At 41.5% G+C, this 22484-nt stretch overlaps 1 protein-coding gene across 4 annotated transcripts in view; it reads right to left on the reverse strand.

The window, feature by feature from the left end:
* Window positions 1-509: 509 nt before the first annotated feature.
* The window catches only part of LOC126295101 (peroxisomal carnitine O-octanoyltransferase), a 166259-nt gene continuing 144284 nt past the window's right edge, over window positions 510-22484 (reverse strand). For all 4 annotated transcript variants that reach the window (XM_049987357.1, XM_049987354.1, XM_049987355.1 and 1 more), the window contains exons 12-14: window positions 22209-22328; window positions 11593-11784; window positions 510-806 (exon numbers count right to left, since the gene is read on the reverse strand). In XM_049987357.1, the coding sequence (XP_049843314.1) occupies window positions 11619-11784; window positions 22209-22328 (286 nt within the window). In that variant the 3' untranslated portion in view covers window positions 510-806; window positions 11593-11618. The remainder of the gene's footprint in view (window positions 807-11592; window positions 11785-22208; window positions 22329-22484) is intronic.

The raw sequence follows: 22484 nt of genomic DNA on the forward strand, positions 1-22484 counted from the left end.
ACAAAAATAGCTTAATTTGGTGTAACGAAAGAATTGGTGAATGTTTTTTAATTGATTTGATGCGTCTTTGTCAGATAATTCTAAATAAATCAGAGTTCTTCCCTAATTTTACTTTCTTCTCGATTTCAGTGCCATATGTCAATGGTTTAAAACAAAATGTTTCAGACAAAACTTGACTACTTTTTTATGGAGAATCTGAGTCTGCAATAATAAATTGGGGTTTCCATTTAGGATTTAAAAGTTACCTCCCATCCCACCCAAGGGGCCGAGAGCTGGAGGTCACGTGTAGTATGATTTGATGTCCCCCTTTGAGTTCACGAACTTGTCTTACCCACTACTTTTACCGGATGTATAGTTTTCAAGGTAATCTCATCCGAAACTTCAGATGGACCACCCTGTCTGTACAAGAAAAGAAGTGTCACCAACCTGATAGAAATACGGATGGGTGGAATGAAGTGAATGGCAACTTTACGATAACCCTCAGTGACGAGTGTAGAAGAAAAAGTAACTATTAACAAACAAAATCCCCTTTTTATTGTAAATTTTCAGTACAAAATTATGTACAATTTAATATTATACACACAGCCAAGTTCCCAGTAAAACACCCATCCTTTCCTAAATCACCACCTCCATTGTACTTAACACATAATGGTGCTGTTGTAAGATGAGCTGTCCATTTTCTAATCTTCCTTCGCAAGTGTCTACTTTGGTCCACTCCACAGCACATCGAACAGCAACTCTGCAAAGATGCACACAGGGCAGGAAGGCCTCCGAACCGCCAAACTGCGAGCTCCGACACGACCTTTCTGGAAGAGAGCACACGCCGGTCAGTAAGCTGTCGATCGCAGTTTGTACAAGAATTAAATCGAGGAGCGAGGTGCTCGACATATTGCAACTGTGGATCTTATTCTTTTGTGAGACCCCACATCAGTTCACTAAGATTTACCTCCAGAACGTGTGGCAGCAATCGGAGGGGAACAAAACCATTTTCTGGGAGTGTTTTCTGAATGGAACAAACAGGAGAAGTTTGGAACTTGTTAACCAGGTCCTTAAATATCACTGTCCTCAGCTCTGGTTCACAATGTATGTAATTACAGGCAAGGTATGGTGTTACAGGTCAACAAAGTAATCGTCTGATGATCTGACCTTCTTGCACCTGGTCCTGTAGAGTGCAGATTAGTGAGGCTCTACTGTAATTATTGTTTGTCTGATATTGCTCATTAAGAGTCTTTGTGATGTTAAGACTTGAACTCCACAATGAGATTTTCACTCTGCAGCGGAGTGTACGCTGATATGAAACTTCCTGGCAGATTAAAAGTGTGCACCAGACCGAGACTCGAACTCGGGACCTTTGCCGTTCGCGGGCAAGTGCTCTACCATCTGAGCTACCGAAGCACAACTCACGCCCGGTACTCACAGCTTTACTTCTGCCAGTACCCCGTCGCCTACCTTCCAAACTTAACAGAAGCTCTCCTGTGAACCTTGCAGAACTAGCACTCCTGAAAGAAAGGATATTGCGCAGACATGGCTTAGCCACAGCCTGGGGGATGTTTCCAGAATGAGATTTTCACTCTGCAGCGGAGTCTGCGCTGATATGAAACTTCCTGGCAGATTAAAACTGTGTGTCCAACCGAGACTCGAACTCGGGACCTTTGCCGTTCGCGGGCAAGTGCTCTACCATCTGAGCTACCGAAGCACGACTCACGGCCGGTCCTCACAGCTTTACTTCTGCCAGTACCTCGTCTCCTACCTTCCAAACTTTACAGAAGCTCTCCTGCGAACCTTGCAGAACTACCACTCCTGAAAGAAAGGATACTGCAGAGACATGGCTTAGCCACAGCCTGGGGGATGTTTCCAGAATGAGATTTTCACTCTGCAGCGGAGTCTGCGCTGATATGAAACTTCCTGGCAGATTAAAACTGTGTGTCCAACCGAGACTCGAACTCGGGACCTTTGCCGTTCGCGGGCAAGTGCTGTACCATCTGAGCTACCGAAGCACGACTCACGGCCGGTCCTCACAGCTTTACTTCTACCAGTACCTCGTCTCCTACCTTCCAAACTTTACAGAAGCTCTCCTGCGAACCTTGCAGAACTAGCACTCCTGAAAGAAAGGATATTGCGGAGACATGGCTAGTGTGGAAGGTATGAGACGAGATACTGGCAGAAGTAAAGCTGTGTGGACGGGGAGTGAGTCGTGCTTGGGTAGCTCAGTCGGTAGAGCTCTTGCCCGCGGAAACAAAGGTCCCGAGTTCGAGTCTCGGTCCGGCACCCAGTTTTAATCTGCCAGGGAGTTTCAAGACTTGAACTGTTACGTGTGAACCAACTGTAGCCAAAAAAAACTAAAATCACATCAGAAGACCTGTCAGCAGTCTGGTACCATGTACATGCCAGCATAACACTTATGTCATTTCACATATTTAAATTCAAAAATGGTTCAAATGGCTCTGAGCACAATGGGACTTAACTTCTGAGGTCACCAGTCCCCTAGAACGTAGAACTACTTAAACCTAACTAACCTAAGGACAACACACACATCCATGCCCGAGGCAGGATTCGAACCTGTGACCGTAGCGGTCGCACGGTTCCAGACTGTAGTGCCTAGAACCATTCGACCACCCCGACTGGCTTTTAAATTCCTTTTCACTCTTTCATTAATTACTGTTGTTCTCATTTCTTCTTTGTAATACTAGATGGTGAGCTGTTTATATGAAATGGGATAATTCACTAATTTGTTACAGTATAATCACGGTTTTAAAATTTATCTTAGGGGAAGCAAGTCCCCGGCAGTACCTGCAACCTGAAAAGTTGACTGTCCACGTGGAATGGTGGTCGTAATAATGACAGAGTGTTTTGAGAACTCACAACTAGGTTCTGGAAAGAAAGGGAGCAAACATTAAAGAAACAGAAGCCTGATGGAATAAAGTGTCCACCAGTAAACACAGATACAATCAGAAGAGCATTGCACAATGCTGTAACCACTTGCACCTCCCTCTGGAGGGATGCAATGTTATTTTTGATGAATACTTGAGAAAATTTACAGGACCGGCATTTGAAGCTGACTGCAGAATGATTCTACTGTCGCCAATGTATGTTTCATGTAAGGATCACAAAGATAAGAAAGGAGAAATTGGGGCTCATACAGAGAGATGTGGGCTGTCATTTTTCCCTCACTCTATCTGTGAGTGGAGCAGCGAAGTAAACAACTAGCAGTGGTACAGGGTACCCTCCATCAAGCATCATATCTAGGCTTGTGGAGTAAGTATGCATGTAGAACTATGCAGTGGCATCTTTCTGGACAAACATGAGATGATGCAGTACTGGTACTCAAGAAAATTTACATCCGAATCTGGACATACGATTGTGCAATTTTAGGCGAATTATGCATTTTAGTATGGTTCACGAAATTCCGATGCTCTTGAAGTGTCCTTTGATGTCTTGTTTCTTTTATGACATAATGCAAGATCTTTTAATGTTTGAGACATACGAACATGCGGGCTTCCTGCATCATCGTAGCTGCCCGGGCGCAGTGACGTCTGTTACCTGGCACTCTCTGGCAACTGCTGAAACGAACCAATTTCTAACAGGGCACGGGAAAATATTGCAAATGGTGGTTTGAAAAGTATTACTTTCAAAGTAAATTTCCTTTTACGCAAGATGAACTATGTGTGAGAATGTACGATGAATTTCTTAAATCACAGAGCGTTTGACTCTCTTTTAAAAATCAACTCTTTGAGGAAGACCATCTAGAAAATTTTGAGCCCAGATCATCAGATATTTGCGTCGTTATTAAAAATTTTACTGGCACATTTGTGTAATGTATCTCAAAGTGTAACACGTGCAAAAAGATCAGCATTATATGTGGAAGCTTAGCTTCTCTTGCAGCTTATTAATATTCATGACCAGTATTATTTGTGAAAGCTTACTTTTTCTTGTAGCAACACTATGTATATTAATTTAAACCATTAACTTTTCTTTTTTGTGTATTCGCGCTACTGAAGAGTGATCTTGCTATTGGCTGACTACATCACGTGTCCTATGCTGTCATCAGCTGGCGAGAACGCGTGACTTGAGCTATGACTGGCTTAGAAAAGCGCATCGCAATCTCGATTTCATTGCTTCGGAACGTAACGTGCAGTGTTTGTGGAATTCGAATTTATACCTCCGTAACACGAAAAAATGCAGCGTACATGTTGCTGTACAATAAACATCTTTCCAAAACGTGTTCCCCCCATAATATGGGCATAAGTGGTGTAGGAAGTTTGCAGACGGCTGTACAGATGTGCAAGACGAGCCGGCCACTGGCGTCTGTCAGTTTCAGATGAGACAGACATGAAAGTGGAAGAAGTTTTACTCGCATATAGGTGTGGGCCTAGGCGAGAGATTGCTTATCTTTAACCCTTTGAGTGCCAAAAATATGAAAAGAAACACAATTTTAAAATTTTTCACAAAAATAATCTTTATTAACTTAGTAATCAACGAATACAAGAAGAAATTGGCAAAGAGTAATGAATAGATTGTTTTTTATGAATCAATACGAGTTTTTTCACCCATCCATCATATCGTATGTCATAATTGGAAGCAAATTTGCAGTTTCTTAGACACGATCCCTCATACTGAGACGTCAAAGAAAGTTCTAAATAATAAGCAAGAATAAGGCTAAAATTTAATAGCCGCATGGAGCGGCCGCATGGTCTGAGGCGCCATATTACGGACTGCGCGGCCTCTCCCGCCAAAGGTTCGAGTCCTCCCTCGGGAATGGGTGTATTTTTTGTTCTTAGGGTAAGCAAGTTTAAGTAGTGTGTAATCTAGGGAATGATGACCTCAGCAGTTTGGTCCCTTAGGAATTTACACATACAAATTTGATAATTTTTGTATCAAAACCGTATACCAGTGATTTCGTTTTGAAACAACTCATAAATACGGTATCACAAATGCAAATTTATGTTACAATAAATGTATATTAAAAACAAAGATTCCAAGACTTACCAAGCGGGAAAGCGCTGGTAGATAGGCACAATGAATAAAACACACAAACACACACACAGAATTTCGAGGTTTCACAACTGGCGGCTGCTTCGTCAGGAAAGAGGGAAGGAAAAGGAAAGGTGAAAGGATGTGGGTTTTAAGGGAGAGGGTAAGGAGTCATTCCAATCCCGGGAGCGGAAAGACTTTGTTTTTAATATATTTTTTCCCATGTGGAAGTTTCTTTCTATTTTATTTACATTATTATTAACTTTAGATATACTTACTTTCGCTGTTAGTAATCTCCTCGGTATGATCATTATGAAAAAAACAACATGTCACAATCTCCTACAATGACGTACAACAATCAACGAGCAGAATGTTCTCCTGAACGCTGTAAGTGACTGCTGCAATGCAACACATTCGTAGAAGTACCTCAGTGAACCACTAGATGTCTCTGTCTTGCAATAGCATCAATTGTTTCATGCTAAGGACACTGGTAATTTAAAAAAAATTAATAAAACTGTGGTTTTAGGGAGAAAGCGCTGGCACTCAAAGAGTTAAGACAACCATGGACAAGATTTTGACGGATATTTTGAAGTACCACAAAGCAGGTGCCAGGTGGCTGCCGTGGATGCTCACTGATGAACACAAAAAGAAGCGCATCGAAAGTGCCCGCAAGTTTCTGCACTGTTACCAGCAAGAAGCTGTGGAATTTCTGGATTCAATTGTAACCAGGGATGAGATCGGGTCCATTAATTCATGACAGAGACTGGGGAACAATCGAAAGAATGGCGTCATTCCAGTTCTTCAAAATGTCAAGAAATTCAAGCAAATGCCATCAGTGAGGAAGGCGGTGGCTTCAGTATTCTGCTACGGCAAAGGCATTGTGCTGGTCGACTACCTGGAAAGAGGTACAACACTCAAAGTGGCACGGTACTGCGTGACACTAACAAAGCTACGGCAGGTTATAAAGAACAAAAGGCCCGCCCTCATGTCACCAGCACCACCAGAGATCTCATCACCAAATTCGTGTGGGAAATCACTGACCATACAGTCCTGATGTCACTGCCAGTGACTACCAGTTGTTGCCCTACGTGAAACAACACTTTGGGGGAGGGGGATGAAACTCTCAAGCGACATAGAGCCAGAGGCAGCTGTCGATTCCTTCCTGCACGGTTCTGGGAGAGTGGTACAACCCGAGTATGAAAAAGCTTCCAGAGCATCTACAAAAACACATCAGTCACGATGGGGATTATGTTGAATAATAGCTAAAAGTCCAAGCTTTCAGAATGTATAATTGGTTTTGCAATAAAATGATGTTTACTGTGTGAAAAAGCACTGGAAACTTCATAGGTTTCGAGAATGAAATTTTCTGCAGCAGAGTGTGCGCCGATATGAAACTTCCTGGCAGATTAAAACTGTGTGCCGGACCGAGACTCGAACTCGGGACCTTTGCCTTTTGTGGGCAAATGCTCTAGTTCTGAAAAGTTCAAGTTTGGAAGGTAGGAGAAGAGGTACTGGCAGAGGTAAAGCTGTGAGGACGGGTCGCGAGTCGTGCTTGGGTAGCTCAGTTGCCCACGAAAGGCAAAGGTCTCGAGTTCGAGTCTTGGTCGGGCACACAGTTTTAATCTGCCAGGAAGTTTCAGCCCTCATAGGTAAAAAGAATACTTGACCAGGACCCTAGACTGAAGCTAAAGATTCAAGGTTTCTTACTGTAGCTGAACGAAAATTTGCCATCTTTATGCTTCACATTAAGTCTAAAAGTGTGGTTTGCACAGTTCAACAGGGACAGTTACAACTTTATCCCTCCTTTGCTCTGTACTGACTCCTTTGGGATGGAGTCTTATGATCGACTGATAATATAGCCTTTTTACATAATTCAGCTTGTAAGTCATCCAGTGTTTTGCAGCATGCGATAGTTTCAGTCCGACATTCATCATCAGTTGCACCAACAAAAACTGCAATCTCCTTTATGACTTCAAGTAAATCTTATCGATTTCCTTCTGCTCTAGGCTGACTGACAGTATTTTGAATTTTAAGAGCTGCTACTAAGTCAGAATTACTTTCAAAAATTGCTAGAATTCTTAGTATTTTAGACTCACAATTATTCTCTGTCATTCAGCTGTGTTGATCTTTCTTCAGTATGTTTTTTTTCCTGCTGCATGCCTTTGCTTAATGCTGTTATTTTTTGTTGTTGCTTCATCTGGTACCATAGCAACACCATGTGCTGAGCTCAGATTATACAATTTTATTCTGAGACGTATTCTGGCTAGGTGTTGATTTGGATGTTGTTTGAGGTAACTGACTTCCACTTCGCTGAATACCAATATCATTAATGTGCTCTGGTATGTCCTGTTGGGTTTCTTTTTACAGTTAAAAACAAGTATGTAAAATGCTGAATATGGGGATTTCACACAATATGTATACTTAATCACCCTGAACAATTCAGCTACATAATAGTGACGACTGCAATGAAATCGACCCCGTAGCTTCCCAGATTACCCCCAACAGACAGACAGAAAGATGCAGTTGCCAATTTTGTGTTGTGGTCAGAAGTGAATAACAACTGAACGTAAATGACTGGGTTGCTCTATTTTCCAATTTTATACAGAATACTAAATTCATTTTTAGCAGTGGAGAACAAAATGTTAAAATAATGTAAAACTCAAATTACTTTTATACCCACAGGCTCTAGCTGTTTTGGTGGTTTTGACGAGTGTCGCTTTCTTTTTCATCAGTTTTATTTCCATTTCTGTGCTTATGTATAAGTGTCTTTTAATTGTGCCTGTCTGCAACTTAACACGTCATTTTCAAAGTAAGTAGCAATCTTTATTTTCCTTACAGTGTGGATATTCTAACCTGGAGTTTCCAATGTTTGTTTTATTTATATTTATTTCAAGTTCCGAATCCACTTCACCTTCAACATTGCCATTACTTTTCAAACTTTGCAAGAAGGTGTTAACTTTGTCTTGCATATTTTTTTTTACTTTTATCAGCATAAGCTGCACTGTATACTTCACATATTTTGAGGTGCAGAATACCTAAATCACTGTTTTCGCTCATTTTAAATTTGTCAGATAAAATGAAAATCACGAAATAGTAGAATCAAGAAAGACACTGTCATCACTCAGCAAAAGTCAAGGCAGACAAAATCAGAGCGGTGACAGTTTTTGTCAAAGCCTCAAAGGTGGTATCAGCCTTTTGGCAAATGTTGAAGCAGCAAGCATGAACAACAATCACACTACAAGCCCACCACATGCCAAAAAGTTATACAAAAAATTTAAACCTCATTAAATAAAGATAGAATTTGGAACACATTTAAGGTTTTCGTTATAGATGAAGATTAGAGTTGTAACTCGAAACAAAACTTATGTAATTTATGGAGGGCCCCTTATAACTTTCACCCCAACAGGAACCTCGTGGTCTTACCCTCGCAGTATTCCTTTCCATATTGCAACTAATGTGTGTAGCAAATTTGGTAGAAATTGTTCCAGGCGTTTAAAATGAGTTATTTACCTGTGGCTTTGCCCGCGCAAGTACATGTCACGCATATTTAACATACACTATTGGCCATTAAAATTGCTACACCAATAAAAAATGCAGATGATAAACGAGTATTCATTGGATGAATATATTATACTACAACTGACATGTGATTACATTTTCACGTAATTTGAGTGCATAGATCCTGAAGAATCAGTACCTAGAACAACCACCTCTGGCCGTAATAACGGCCTTGATACGCCTGGGCATTGAGTCAAACAGAGCTCGGATGGCGTGTACAGGTACAGCTGCCCATGCAGCTTCAACACGATACCACAGTTCATCAAAAGTAGCGACTGGCGTATAGTGACGAGCCAGTTGCTCAGTGACCCTTGACCAGACTTTTCAATTCAAGAGTAGAGACTGGCGTATTGTGACGAGCCAGTTGCCCGGCCATCATTGACCCGATGTTTTCAATTGGTGTGAGATATAGAGAATATGCTGGCCACGGCAGCAGTCGAACATTTTCTGTATCCAGAAAGGCCCGTACAGGACCTGCAACGTGCGGGTGTGCATTATCCTGCTGAAATGTAGGGTTTTGCAGGGATCAAATGGAGGGTAGAGCCACGAGTCTTAACACATTTGAAATGTAATGTCCACTGTTCAAAGTGCCGTCAATGCGAACAAGAGGTGACTGAGATGTGTAATCGATGGCACCCCATACCATCATGCTGGGTGATACGCCAGTATGGCGATGACGAACACGCACTTCCAATGCGTGTTTACCGCGATGTCACGAAACATGGATGTGACATCGTGATGCTGTAAACACAACCTGGATTCAACCGAAAAAATGACGTTTTGCCATTCGTGCACCCAGGTTCGTCGTCGAGTACACCATCGCAGGTGCTCCTGTCTGTGATGTAGCGTCAAGGGTAACCGGAGCCACGGTCTCTGAGCTGATAGTCCGTGCTGCTGCAAACGTCATCGAACTGTTCGTGCAGATGGTTGTTGTGTTGCAAACGTCCCCATCTGTTGACTCAGGGATCGAGACGTGGCTGCACGATCCGTTACAGCCATGCGGATAAGATGCCTGCCATCTTGACTGCTAGTGATACGAGGCCGTCGGGATCCAGCACGGCATTCCGAATTACCCTCCTGAACCGATGATTCCATATTCTGCTAACAGTCATCGGATCTCGACCAATGCACGCAGCAATGTCACAATACGATAAATCGCAATCGCGGTAGGCTACAATCTGAACTTTATCAGAGTCGGAAACGTGATGGTACGCATTTCTCCTCCTTACACGAGGCATCACAACAATGTTTCACCAGGAAACGCTGGTCAACTGCTGTTTGTGTATGAGAAATCGGTTGGAAACTTTCCTCATGTCAGCATGTTGTAGGTGTCGCCACTGGTGCCAATCTTGTGTGAATGCTCTGAAAAATTAATCATTTTCATATCACGGCATCTTCTTCCTGTCGGTTAAACTTCGCTTCTGTAGAACGTCATCTTCATGGTGTAACAATTTTAATGGTCAGTAGTGTATTTCTCATGTATTTGTACACACATTTCAGCCTTATGTCTACGAATTTTGCCCTGTAGTCTTGTTTTACATGTCGCTTTTTATTACTGTAATGCCTTTTATACGTTATAAGCTAATTACAGACTTCAACTATTGTATCCTCCTTTATTTTACAATTAATTATTGAAAACTAGTGTATGCCTACCTTAGCGACATCTGGTGAACTTACAACACGAACATCTTGTGGCTACTGTTTGGCAATTTGTTTTTAACAGTAGTACTAGTGACAACATGACTCGTGCATATGATGTTATTTATATATATTCGACAATGCTGGTGCTGATTTTGCATTTAACATTTGACGATGCCACTATGGCTGCAGTACATTAGGACATTGTTTTTATAAAACTGGTATGCCTCTTCATACTTAAAGTGCACAAATGAATATATATGTCAATAGTAGTTTTCAATATGGTCTGTTTATTGTTTTTAAGCTGTAGACAACCTGTAAGCGTATTTATGTTTTTCCCATTTTTTTGCTGCAGATCTGATGATGGTCATTATAGACTGAAACCAGTATTACTGTCCATGTTTAACACCTGTTGTAGTTATCTCATTTGGTGGTGGTGGTGGTTAGTGTTTAACGTCCCGTCGACAACGAGGTCATTAGAGACGGAGCGCAAGCTCGGGTTAGGTAAGGATTGGAAAGGAAATCGGCCGTGCCCTATCAAAGGACCCCTCCCGGAATTTGCCTGGAGTGATTTAAGGAAAGCACCACAAACCTAAACCTGGATGGCCTGCCAAACGCGCGTACAGGTGCTAACTGCTCCTCCACCTTGCTCGATAGAAAGAGTGAATACCTCGAAATGGCAGTGAGCAGGTCGTGTTACTCGAAGAAAACGTGGCAGGAGGTAAAAAAAAAATACTGGATTGGACCCAATTTGGCAAAAGAAACTGAGAAGAAGAACATCGGACAGGTGGAAAAGAGACCTACAAAAGATAGCTAGATTGAACTGGCAATGAGAACCTCATTATCAACATAAATGGAGGTACCTGCAGGAATCCTACACTGCACACAGACTCAAAGCCACCGAATCACCAAATGAACAAATTGGCTGATGATGAATTTTCTATTTCATTCTTCTGCATGTTATTATTGCCAGGAAGTTTAGTTCATAAGCTGATTGTGCAACAATTCTAGCACTGAATCTTCCTCGCAGATTAAAACTGTGTGCCCGACCAAGACTCTAACTCGGGACCTTTGCCTTTCGCGGGCAAGTGCTCTACCATGTGAGCTACCTAAGCACGACTCAAGCCTCGTCCTCACAGCACTTGGCCGCGAAAGGCAAAGGTCCCGAGTTCGGGTCTCAGTCAGGCACACAGTTTTAACCTGCCAAGAAGTTTCATATCAGCACACACTCCGCTGCAGAGTGAAAATCTCATTCTGGAATTCTAGCATTATCTGCCCAAGTTATCTCCCAGATTGACTGTATGATGTTTTCCCAAAGATCTGATGGTATGTCTCCAGTTTCACAGGCTCTACATACCACCTTGGACAATTCTTACCATACTATCTATTAAAATAATAAAAGTGTTGTAACCCATGTTTCAGTACCTCATACAGTTTGATCCATCACAGTGTCACAGCTTGGCAGACGGGACGGTGGCGGTACTATCCTTCGTGGCAAGAGGCGGTGCTGGGCCGAGGACCCGTGCCACGTCGTCGAGGGAGCGCGTCAAGGCTGTGCAGAACTTACTGCCCGACGTCTCTCTGCTCGCCCGGAACACCAGAACTGTGAACTGAATGCTGGGGCAAAACAAAACGCAGGTCAGGAGGTGCCGACCGAGTATCGACAACACAAGAACAACGACAATGATAATGATAATGATAATAATAATAATAATAATAATAATAATAATAACAAGAACAACAATAAACAATGTTGTTGTTATGGTCTTCAGTCCAGAGACTAGTCTGATGCAGCTCTCCATTCTACTCTTTCCTGCGAAACCTCTTCATCCCCAAATAACTAACCCAACCTACTTTAAGGAACCATTTGCACCCGAGCACAGACGATCTTTAATTTACTGACTTAGAGTATATTTTTTAAGACAAGAGAAAGAAAAACAAAGCAATTAACAAGGCTCTCTCTTTATCGCAGCCAGTAGGCATCTACACTCTTATGTCATTTGTTGTCCTAGAAGGGCGTAATATTTTGTGTGGCTCCACAGTTAGCCATATTGATATTTATTTGCAAAAAAAGAGGTGCAGAATTAAGAAGTCACTCTCATTTGTGAATTATCAGCAATTATTTCGATAGAATTTTACATAATTGTCATTTATATCGTAATGTATATGTTAAAATGAATATATCTTTTATTTAATCATATGCTTTTCTCTGTTTTAGTAGTTTTAGTCACTCCACTCTTATGATTGAAGCTGAGGTCAGATAGCAGACTTTGTCTACAAAAAATATATATATAATGAGCCCTGGCTACGTTCCGTACATCTTCGGACGTGCGAAGCTCGATAAATTCACGGCGTAAATTTTAATCTCGCAATTACTTACTCAACCAAACAAACAATAATTATTATTATAATACATTATATTTTATTTTTATTTGTTAAACTACATACTTCTGAATCTGCTTATTCTATTCATCTCTTGGTCTCCATGTACAATTCCTAACCTCCACATTTCCCTCCAGTATAGAATTGGTGCTCCCTTGATGTCTCAGAATGCGTCCTATCAACCAATACCTTCTTTTAGTCAAGTTGTGCCACAAATTTCTTTCCTCCCCAGTTCTATTCAGTACCTCCTCATTATGTTATCAGTATCTTCCGTCGGTTCTTGGTAGAACAACATTATAATAAATTAAAAGCACCAGTTTGCTTCTGTTCTACAATATTACTTTTATTGTTAACTGGTTTTCACCTTACGAGGCCATCTTCAGACATTTACTGAGTATTATCACCAAAGACTGAGAGGGCCATAGAGACAGGTTCCCAGGTAGATGCCATGTTCCTAGATTTCCGCAAGGCATTCGATACAGTTACCCACAGTCGTTTAATGAACAAAGTAAGAGCATATGGACTATCAGACCAATTGTGTGATTGGATTGAAGAGTTTGTAGATAACAGAACACAGCATGCCATTCTCAGTGGAGAGAAGTCTTCCGAAGTAAAAATGATTTCAGGTGCGCCGCACGGGAGTGTCGTAGGACTTTTGCTATTCACAATATATATAAATGACCTTGTGGATAACATCGGAAGTTCACTGAGGATTTTTGCAGATGATGCTGTGGTATATCGAGAGGTTGTAACAATGGAAAACTGTTTTGAAATGCAGGAGGATCTGCAGCGAATTGATGCATGGTGCACGGAATGGCAATTGAATTTAAATGTAGACAAGTGTAAGGTGCTGCAAATACATACAAAGAAAGATCCTTTATCATTTAGCTATAATATAGCAAGTCAGCAACTGCAAGCAATTAATTCCATAAATTATCTGGGAGTAGGCATTAGGAGTGATTTAAAATGGAATGATCATATAAAGTTGATCGTCAGTAAAACAGATGCCACACTGAGATTCACTGGAAGAATCCTAAGGAAATGCAATCCGAAAACGAAGGAAGTAGGTTACAGTACGCTTGTTCGCCCATTGCTTGAATACTCCTCAACAGTGTGGGATCCGTACCAGATATGGTTGATAGAAGAGACAGAGAAGATCCAACAGAGAGCAGCTCGCTGCATTACAGGATCATGTAGCAATCATGAAAACGTTACGGAGATGATACATAAACTCTACAAGAGAGATGCTCAGTAGCTCGGTATGGGCTTTTGTAGAAGTTTCGAGAAGATACCTTCACTGAGGAGTCAAGCAGTATATTGCTCCCTCCTACGTATATCTCGTGAAGAGACCGTGAGAATAAAATCGGAGAGATTAGAGCCCACACAGAGGCATACCAACAATCTTTCTTTCCACGAGCAATACGAGACTGGAATAGAAGGGAGAACCGATAGAGGTACTCAGGGTACCCTCCGCCACACACGGTCAGGTGGCTTGCGGAGTATGGATGTGGATGTAGATGTAGAATGTTTGAAAACAACATTGAAAGAGAAGTAACATGTCTAGATTGAAGTAGAAACATACAGTAAGTAACATCTTTGATAGTGTGGTGGTAATTCAATGAGAAAACCTTTAACACAAAATAGGAATAGCATGCCTACATAACAGTTTCTATTAATAACCCAAAGTAATGAAATAAAATTAGTACTACAGAAGGCTACATCAGGAGGTATGAAACATGGAGAGTGATACACAAACCTATTAAAATACGGGGCAATTATCAATGTGACTACAGAATACATAAGGAACTTAAGCAATATTAATAATATTAACAGAAATAAATAAATACAGGAAAATGGAGGCATTTGAGGGAACTTACAATAAATGCGATCTTTGAGAGTGTGGTGTTACTGCATCTTAACATTAACATTATAATCAAAACAGTGGCTGTGTAACAGTTTGCATTAAATAAATGAACAAAGTAAAATACACTACTGGCTATTAAAATTGCTACACCACGAAGATGACCAGCTACAAACGTGGAATTTAACCGACAGGAAGAAGATGCTGTGATATGCAAATGATTAGCTTTTCAGAGCATTCACACAAGGTTGGCACCAGTGGCAACACCTACAACGTGCTGGCATGAGGAATGTTTCCAACACATTTCTCAAACACAAACAGCAGTTGACCGGCATTGCCTGGTGAAACGTTGTTGTGATGCCTCGTGTAAGGAGGAGAAATGCGCACCATCACATTTCCAACTTTGATAAAGGTCAGATTGTAGCCTATCACAATAGTGGTTTATCGTATCGCGACACTGCTGCTCGCGTTGGTCGAGATCCAATGACTGTTAGCGGAATATTGAATCGGTGGGATTCAGGAGGGTAATACGGAACGCCGTGCTGGATCCCAGCGGTCTTGTACCACTAGCAGTCTAGATGACAGATATCTTATCAGCACAGCTGTAAAGGATCATGCAGCCACGTCTCGATCCCTGAGTCAACAGATGGGGACAGTTGCAAGACAACAACCATCTGAACAAACAATTCGACGATGTTTGCAGCAGCAGGGACAATCAGCTTGGAGACCGTGGCTGCAGTTACCGTTGACACTGCATCACAGACAGGAGCACCTGTGACGGTGTACTCAACGATGAACCTGGGTGCATGAATGGCAGAACATCATTTTTTCGGATGAATCCAGGTTCCGTTTACAGCATCGTGATGGTTGCATCCGTGCTTGCCGACATCGCAGTGAACGCACATTGGAAGCGTGTATTCATCGTCGCCATACTGGCGTATCACCCAGTGTGATGGTATTGGGTGTCATTGGTTACACGTCTTGGTCGCCTCTAGTTCGCATTGACGGCACTTTGAACAGTGGACATTACATTTCAGATGTGTATCGACCCGTGGCTCTACCCTTCATTCGCTCCCTGCGAAACCATACATTTCAGCAGAATAATGCACAACCGCATGTTGCAGATCCTGCACGGGCCTTTCTAGATACAGAAAATGTTCGACTGCTGCCCTGACCAACACTTTCTCCAGATCTCTCACCACTTGAAAACGTCTGGTCAATGGTGGCCAAGCAACTGGCTCCTCACAATATGCCAGTCACAACTCTTGAGGAACTGCAGTATCATGTTTAAGTTGCATGGGCAGCTGTACCTGTACACGCCATCCGCGCTCTGTTTGACTCAATGCCCAGGCGTATAAAGGCCGTTTATTATGGCCAGAGGTGTTTGTTCTGGGTACTGATTTCTGAGGATCTATGCACCCAAATTGCGTGAAAATGTAATCATATGTCAGTTGTAGTATAATATATTCATCCAATGGACACCTGTTTATCATCTGCATTTCTTCTTGGTGTAGCAATTTTAATGGCCAGTAGTGTATGAACACATGATATAACAACAACGGGTACTAAGCATGGACAGTAATACAAGTACCAGTTAAAATAAAGCCGTAACTATTGAGACTACAGTCTATATGGAATACAAAGACAACTTGAACAAAGCAAAAGAACTTAATGAATACAGGAAAATGGGAATATGTAGGAAGAGACAGTGTGGGAAGTAATAAACAACAGAGATGTTTATATGACGTTTAGGAGAGAGGAAGTGTTGAGCTGTGTCTGGTCATTTGGGATGAGATCTGGACTGTGAGCAAGATGTTTGTTAATTTCCAGGGCTTCCAGCAGGTTGAGTTTATGGCCTTTGTTTGCTAAGTGAAGTACACGGGACACTGGCTGGTAGTTGTGGCCCTCACTCGGTACATGCTCAGCAAATGCAGAGTCAGAATTCTGCAACCTCCAGCTGCGTTAGTGTTCAGCCAGCCTAGTTGCTACGTCTGTTTCTACTTCAGTCTAGGCGTGTTACTTCTCTTCCAATGCTGTTTGCAAACAGTTTAACTTCTTTGGAGATAATACTCAGTAAATACCTGAAGATGGCCTTGCAAGCCGAAAATCGGTTAACAATAAAAGTAATATTGTAGAACAAAAGCAAACTGATGCTTTTCATTTATTTCTTCCTCATCAGTTTCGTAATCTACCTATCTAACCTTCAGCATTGTTCTGTAGCATTGCATTTAAAAAGCTTCTATTCTCTTCTTGTCTAAACCCTTTATGATAAATCTTTCACTTCCATACACAACTACAATTCAGACAAATACCTTCAGGAAAGGTTTCCTAAAACTTAAATCTATATTTGATGTTAACAAATTTTGCCATCGCTAGTCTACATTTTGTATCATCTCTACTTTGGCCATCATCAGTTATTTAGCTGCCCAAATAGCAAAACCTATCTACTACTTTAAGTGTCTTAAAATCAAATGGCTCTGGCACTATGGGACTTAACTTCTGAGGTCATCAGTCCCCTAGAACTTAGAACTACTTAAACCTAGCTAACCTAAGGACATCACACACATCCATGACCGAGGCAGGATTCGAACCTGCGACCGTAGCGGTCGCGCGGTTCCAGACTGTAGCGCCAAGAACCGCTCGGCCACCCTGGCCGGGCTTTAAGTGTCTTATTCCCAAATCTAATTCCCTTAGCAACACCTGATTTAATCTGTGTACATTCCATTATCCTTCTCTTCCTTTTGGTGATGTTCGTCTTATATGCTCATTTCTACACAGCGTCTATACCATTCAACTGCTGTCCCAAGTCCTTTGCTGTCGGAGACAGAATTATGTCATTGGCAAACCTGAAAGTTTTTATTTCTTCTTCCTGAACTTCAATCACTTCTCCAAATTCTTCTTTTGTTTCTTTACTTCTCGATCAAAAGTACAGACCGAAGAACATCAGGGATCGACTGCAATTGTGTCTCACCCCCTTCTCAAACACTGCTTCCCTTTCACTCACCTCGGCTCTTGTTACTGCTGTCTGATTTCTTTACAAGATGTAAATAGCCTGTAGCTCTGTGTATTTTAGCCCTATCTTTAGAATTTCAAAGACAGTATTCTAGTCAACATTGTCAAAAACTTTCTCTACGTTTATAAATGCTACAAATGTAGGTTTGCCTTTCCTTAACCTATCTTTTAAGATAAGGAATAGGGTACTAGCAATAATAATAATAATAATAATAATAATAATAACAATAATAACAAAAAATAACAATAATAATAACAATAAACCCCGTGGAGGCCCGGGAAAAGAATAGGCCTCCGTTATGATCTACCAGTCGTAAAGGCGACGAAAAGAACAAACCACTAACAGGGCTAACCCCTCTTTTAGTGTGATTAGTTGGTTCAGGACAGAAATAAAAAAGCCTTGGACAAGCGCCGTCATGGTTGAGGACGACACTTGAACCCTATGCCCGTCCACAATGGTAATGACACTGCTAGCCACACGGAAAATGATTTAAATCTATATAGAGGCGTTTTGCAGGATACGCTTCCTGCAACCACCCTAGAAGGAAAACAAAGACAGAGGATAAGATGGTCAGATGAAGTTAATCGACACCTCATGTTCTGTTATTACCAAGCAACAAACCTAGGAACCAACACAACTGGATACAGATCACAAGTATACACAACATTTATTACCAGATACCCTGAATAAAAATTTTTAACAGAACAACGACTAGCTGATCAGATTAGTGTAATAATAAAAAATAACAGGATACCCCAGTCAGAATTAGAAAACATCAAACAACAAGTACAACAAATACTGGAACAAAATAATGTGCAATCAGAAGAAGAAAATACAGTAATGGACTCAAACATCCCAGAGAAACAAACAAAGAACAACACACGTCAATTAAACAATCGGAGGAAAACGAAATCTTAAGACTGCCACCAGAAGAAGTACAAATAGAACACGAAGTGACACACATGTTAGATATAGAAGAAAAATTTCAGCTGACATATATAGAATACAAAGACACAAATACAGACATTAAACCATTCTTTCATAGACCGCCAAATAACCCACAAGTCGAAACAACAATAAAAACTATCAACACTATCATACACAACAAAACAAATGAAAACACAACTATGGAAGAGTCACAACTACTGGTTTATATAGGAGCACTCACTACTCTAAATATACACACCAGGCAGAGATCAGAATCAACCAACACACAGAAGAAACCCACAAAACCAGCATGGCAACACAGGCTACAGATCAGAATAGAAAAACTGAGAAAAGACATTGGACAGCTAACACAATTTATAAGACATCAAATGTAAAAAAAAAAAAGAAAAGAAACAAAAAAAGGTTAGGTAAAATCTCACAACAAGAAGCGATAGAGCAATTAGATGAAAAGAAGCAGAAATTACAAGCATTGGCCAAACGACTTAGAAGATACAAAAAAAGTGAAAATAGAAGGAAACAAAACCAAACATTCAACACAAACCAAAAGAACTTTTACCAGACAATAGATAACACACACATTCAAATAGACAACCCACCAAACATAACAGACATGGAACACTTCTGGAGCAACATATGGTCAAACGCGGTACAACATAACAGGCATGCACGGTGGATACATGCAGAAACAGACATACAGGATGATACCACAAATGCCTGAAGTGATAATTTTGCAACATGAAGTCACCCGAGCAATTAATTCTACGCACAACTGAAAAGCCCCTGGAAAAGATAAAATATCAAATTTCTGGCTAAAGAAGTTCACCTCAACACATTCACATCTAACTAATTTATTTAACAGTTACATTGCAGACCCATACACATTCCCTGATACACTTACACATGGAAAATGCCTACTCCCAGATAATTTATGGAATTAACTGCTTCCAGTTGCTGAGCTGCTATATTGTAGCTAAATGATAAGGGATCTTCCTTTCTATGTATTCGCAACACATTACACTTGTTTACATTGAGATTCAATTGCCATTCCCTGCACCATGCGTCAATTTGTTGCAGATCCTCCTGAATTTCAGTACAATTTTCCATTGTGACAACCTCTGGCTCTACTACAGCATCATCTGCAAAAAGCCTCAGTGAACTTCCGATGTTATCCACCAGGTCATTTATGTACATTGTGAATAGCAACAGTCCTACGACACTCCCCTGTGGCACACCTGAAATCACTCTTACTTCAGAAGACTTCTCTCCATTGAGAATGACATGCTGCACTCTGTTATCTAGGAACTCTTCAATCCAATCACACAATTGGTCTGATAGTCCATATGCTCTTACTTTGTTCATTAAACGACTGTGGGGAACTGTATCGAATGCCTTGCGGAAGTCAAGAACACGGCGTCTACCTGTGAACCCGTGTCTATGGCCTTCTGAGTCTCGTGGACAAATAGTGTGAGCTGGGTTTCACACGATCGTCTTTTTCGAAACCCATGCTGATTCCTACAGAGTAGATTTCTAGTCTCCAGAATAGTCATTATATTCGAACATAATACGTGTTCCAAAATTCTACAACTGATCGACGTTAGAGATATAGGTCTATAGTTCTGCACATCTGTTCGACGTCCCTTCTTGAAAACTGGGATGACATGTGCCCTTTTCCATCTATATAGAGAGAATATTGCCTACTGTACAAAATCCTCATCCTTTCAATGGGGTTTCCAACTTTGGAAATAAAAAAAAAAAATCTGCAGTGACCAAGTCTGGAGAGTACGGATGATGAGGCACCACAGTCGTTTAATTTTTTTGTGGCATAGTTGTACACCAAAAGGAATGAATGTGTGGGTGTATTATCATACTTCAAGAACCACAAATTGTCTCACCACATTTCAGGCTACTTCATACTCGTATTTTCTTGCAACCTTCACAACATATCCGTAAAGTACCATCAATTAACAGTTTCTCCCTGTGGCACGAATTCATGATGAACTTATCCTTCTAAGTCAGTGAAAACTATCAGCACGGCTTTGACATTTGACCTGACCAGTAGCTCTTTTTTTGGTCTCAGAGAACCTTTCTCGACCCACTGTGAAAACTAAACCTCGGTGTCAACATCATACTTGTGGACCCACATCTCAAAACCAGATGCGATTCTTTTAAAGAACATTTCGTTTTCATTTGTGCGAGCCAAAAGCTCTGGACCGACTGCAAAGCGAAGGTCTTTCTGGTCTCGACCAGTAAGCTGTGGTCGAACTTGGTGGCAACACGGTGCATTCCAAGATGGTGTGTCGGGATTTCGTGAAACGATCCAACAGAAATTTTATATACTTCAGCAGACTGTCAGTCTTCAATTAGCGTGCACAGTTTTGTTGACGTTTGTCGCACGAGCACCGTAGATAGACGTCGAAAGGGTTCCTCGACAAGGGTCATCTTTAACTTCCGACTGCCAATTTTGCAACTGTGTGAAGAATTTAAACACAGCTTAAGCACTCATCACTAAAGGCTTCCTATGCAATTTGGTGTGTGTCTGTACAAGTTTTCTCAAGTTTCACGCAAAATTTAATGTAGATTCTTGTCATCTTAAAATCTGCACACTGTGCAACACACCCTTCTATTTAATGCAGCACTAGACAATAACTAACAGACATACAACAATTAAACTTCCGTCAGTTACACATTTAACACAGGCGTGTATAGGGATGCCACCTGAATTTTGCTCCAACACACCATTAATGCTCCACGAGACTCAGAGGGCCATAGACACGGGTTCCCAGGTAGATGCCGTGTTTCTTGACTTTCGCAAGGCGTTCGATACAGTTCTCAACAGTCGTTTAATGAACAAAGTAAGAGCATATGGACTATCAGACCAATTGTGTGATTGGATTGAGGAGTTCCTAGATAACAGAACGCAGCATGTCGTTCTCAATGGAGAGGAGAATCAGCAGCGAAGTGACGCATGGGGCAGCGAATGTCAATTGAATCTCAATGTAGACGAGTGTAATGTGCTGTGAATACATAGAAAGAAAGATCCCATATCATCTAGCTACAATATAGCAGGTTAGCAACTGGAAGCAGTTAATTCCGTAAATTATCTGGGAGTACGCATTATGAGTGATTTAAAATGGAATGATCATATAAAGTTGATCGTCGGTAAAGCAGATGCCCGACTGAGATTCATTGGAAGAATCCTAAGAAAATGCAATCTGAAAACAAAGGAAGTAGGTTACAGTACATTTGTTCGCCCACTGCTCGAATACTGCTCAGCAGTGTGGGATCCGTACCAGATAAGGTTGATAGAAGAGATAGAGAAGATCCAACGGAGAGCAGCGCGCTTCATTACAGGATCATTTAGTAATCGCAAAAGCGTTACGGAGACAATAGATAAACTCCAGTGGAAGACACCGCAGGAGAGATGCTCAGTAGCTCGGTACGGGCTTTTATGAAGTTTCGAGAACATTCCTTCACCGAGGAGTCGAGCAGTATATTGCTCCCTCCCACATATATCTCGCGAAGAGACCACGAGGATAAAATCAGAGAGATTAGAGCCCACACAGAGGCATACCGACAACCTTCCTTTCCGCGAACAATAAGAGGGTACCCTCCACCACACACCGTCAGGTGGCTGGCGGAGTATGGATGTAGATGTAGATGCGAAGTCACAAATGTTCCAGAATTTTTTGAACAGACCTTGTAATTGGCAGTGTGTAACACATTAAGGGAACTACAAATAGGTTCAACCACAGATATGAATCACTCTGCAGCCACCAGTGCAAATGCGGTTGCAGCCACAACAGCCCACAGGAGACACCACGTCGCTCCTCCACTCACCTGCTTGCTGTGATGCTGTAGAAGCAGCCGTAGCCGTCGAGGCACATGGGCGCGACGCCCCCACTGACCGGTGTGTAGCCCACCAGGCTCGTCGACAGCACGAAGTTCCCGTTGCCGCCGCTGCGCCAAACAGGGGAGGTATTAATTCACTCGACTTCACATTACTGTACTACAAACGAATCTGTCAAGTGTATGATTCTCCGAGGCTGTCATCTATCGACAGTGAAAGGTTAGCTCGGCGCACTAATCTGGAATTTACACAGCGTCTTCTGGTGA

This window comes from Schistocerca gregaria, chromosome 11 (genome assembly GCF_023897955.1).
Source record: "Schistocerca gregaria isolate iqSchGreg1 chromosome 11, iqSchGreg1.2, whole genome shotgun sequence".
In the NCBI taxonomy this organism is placed as follows: Eukaryota; Metazoa; Arthropoda; class Insecta; order Orthoptera; family Acrididae; genus Schistocerca; species Schistocerca gregaria.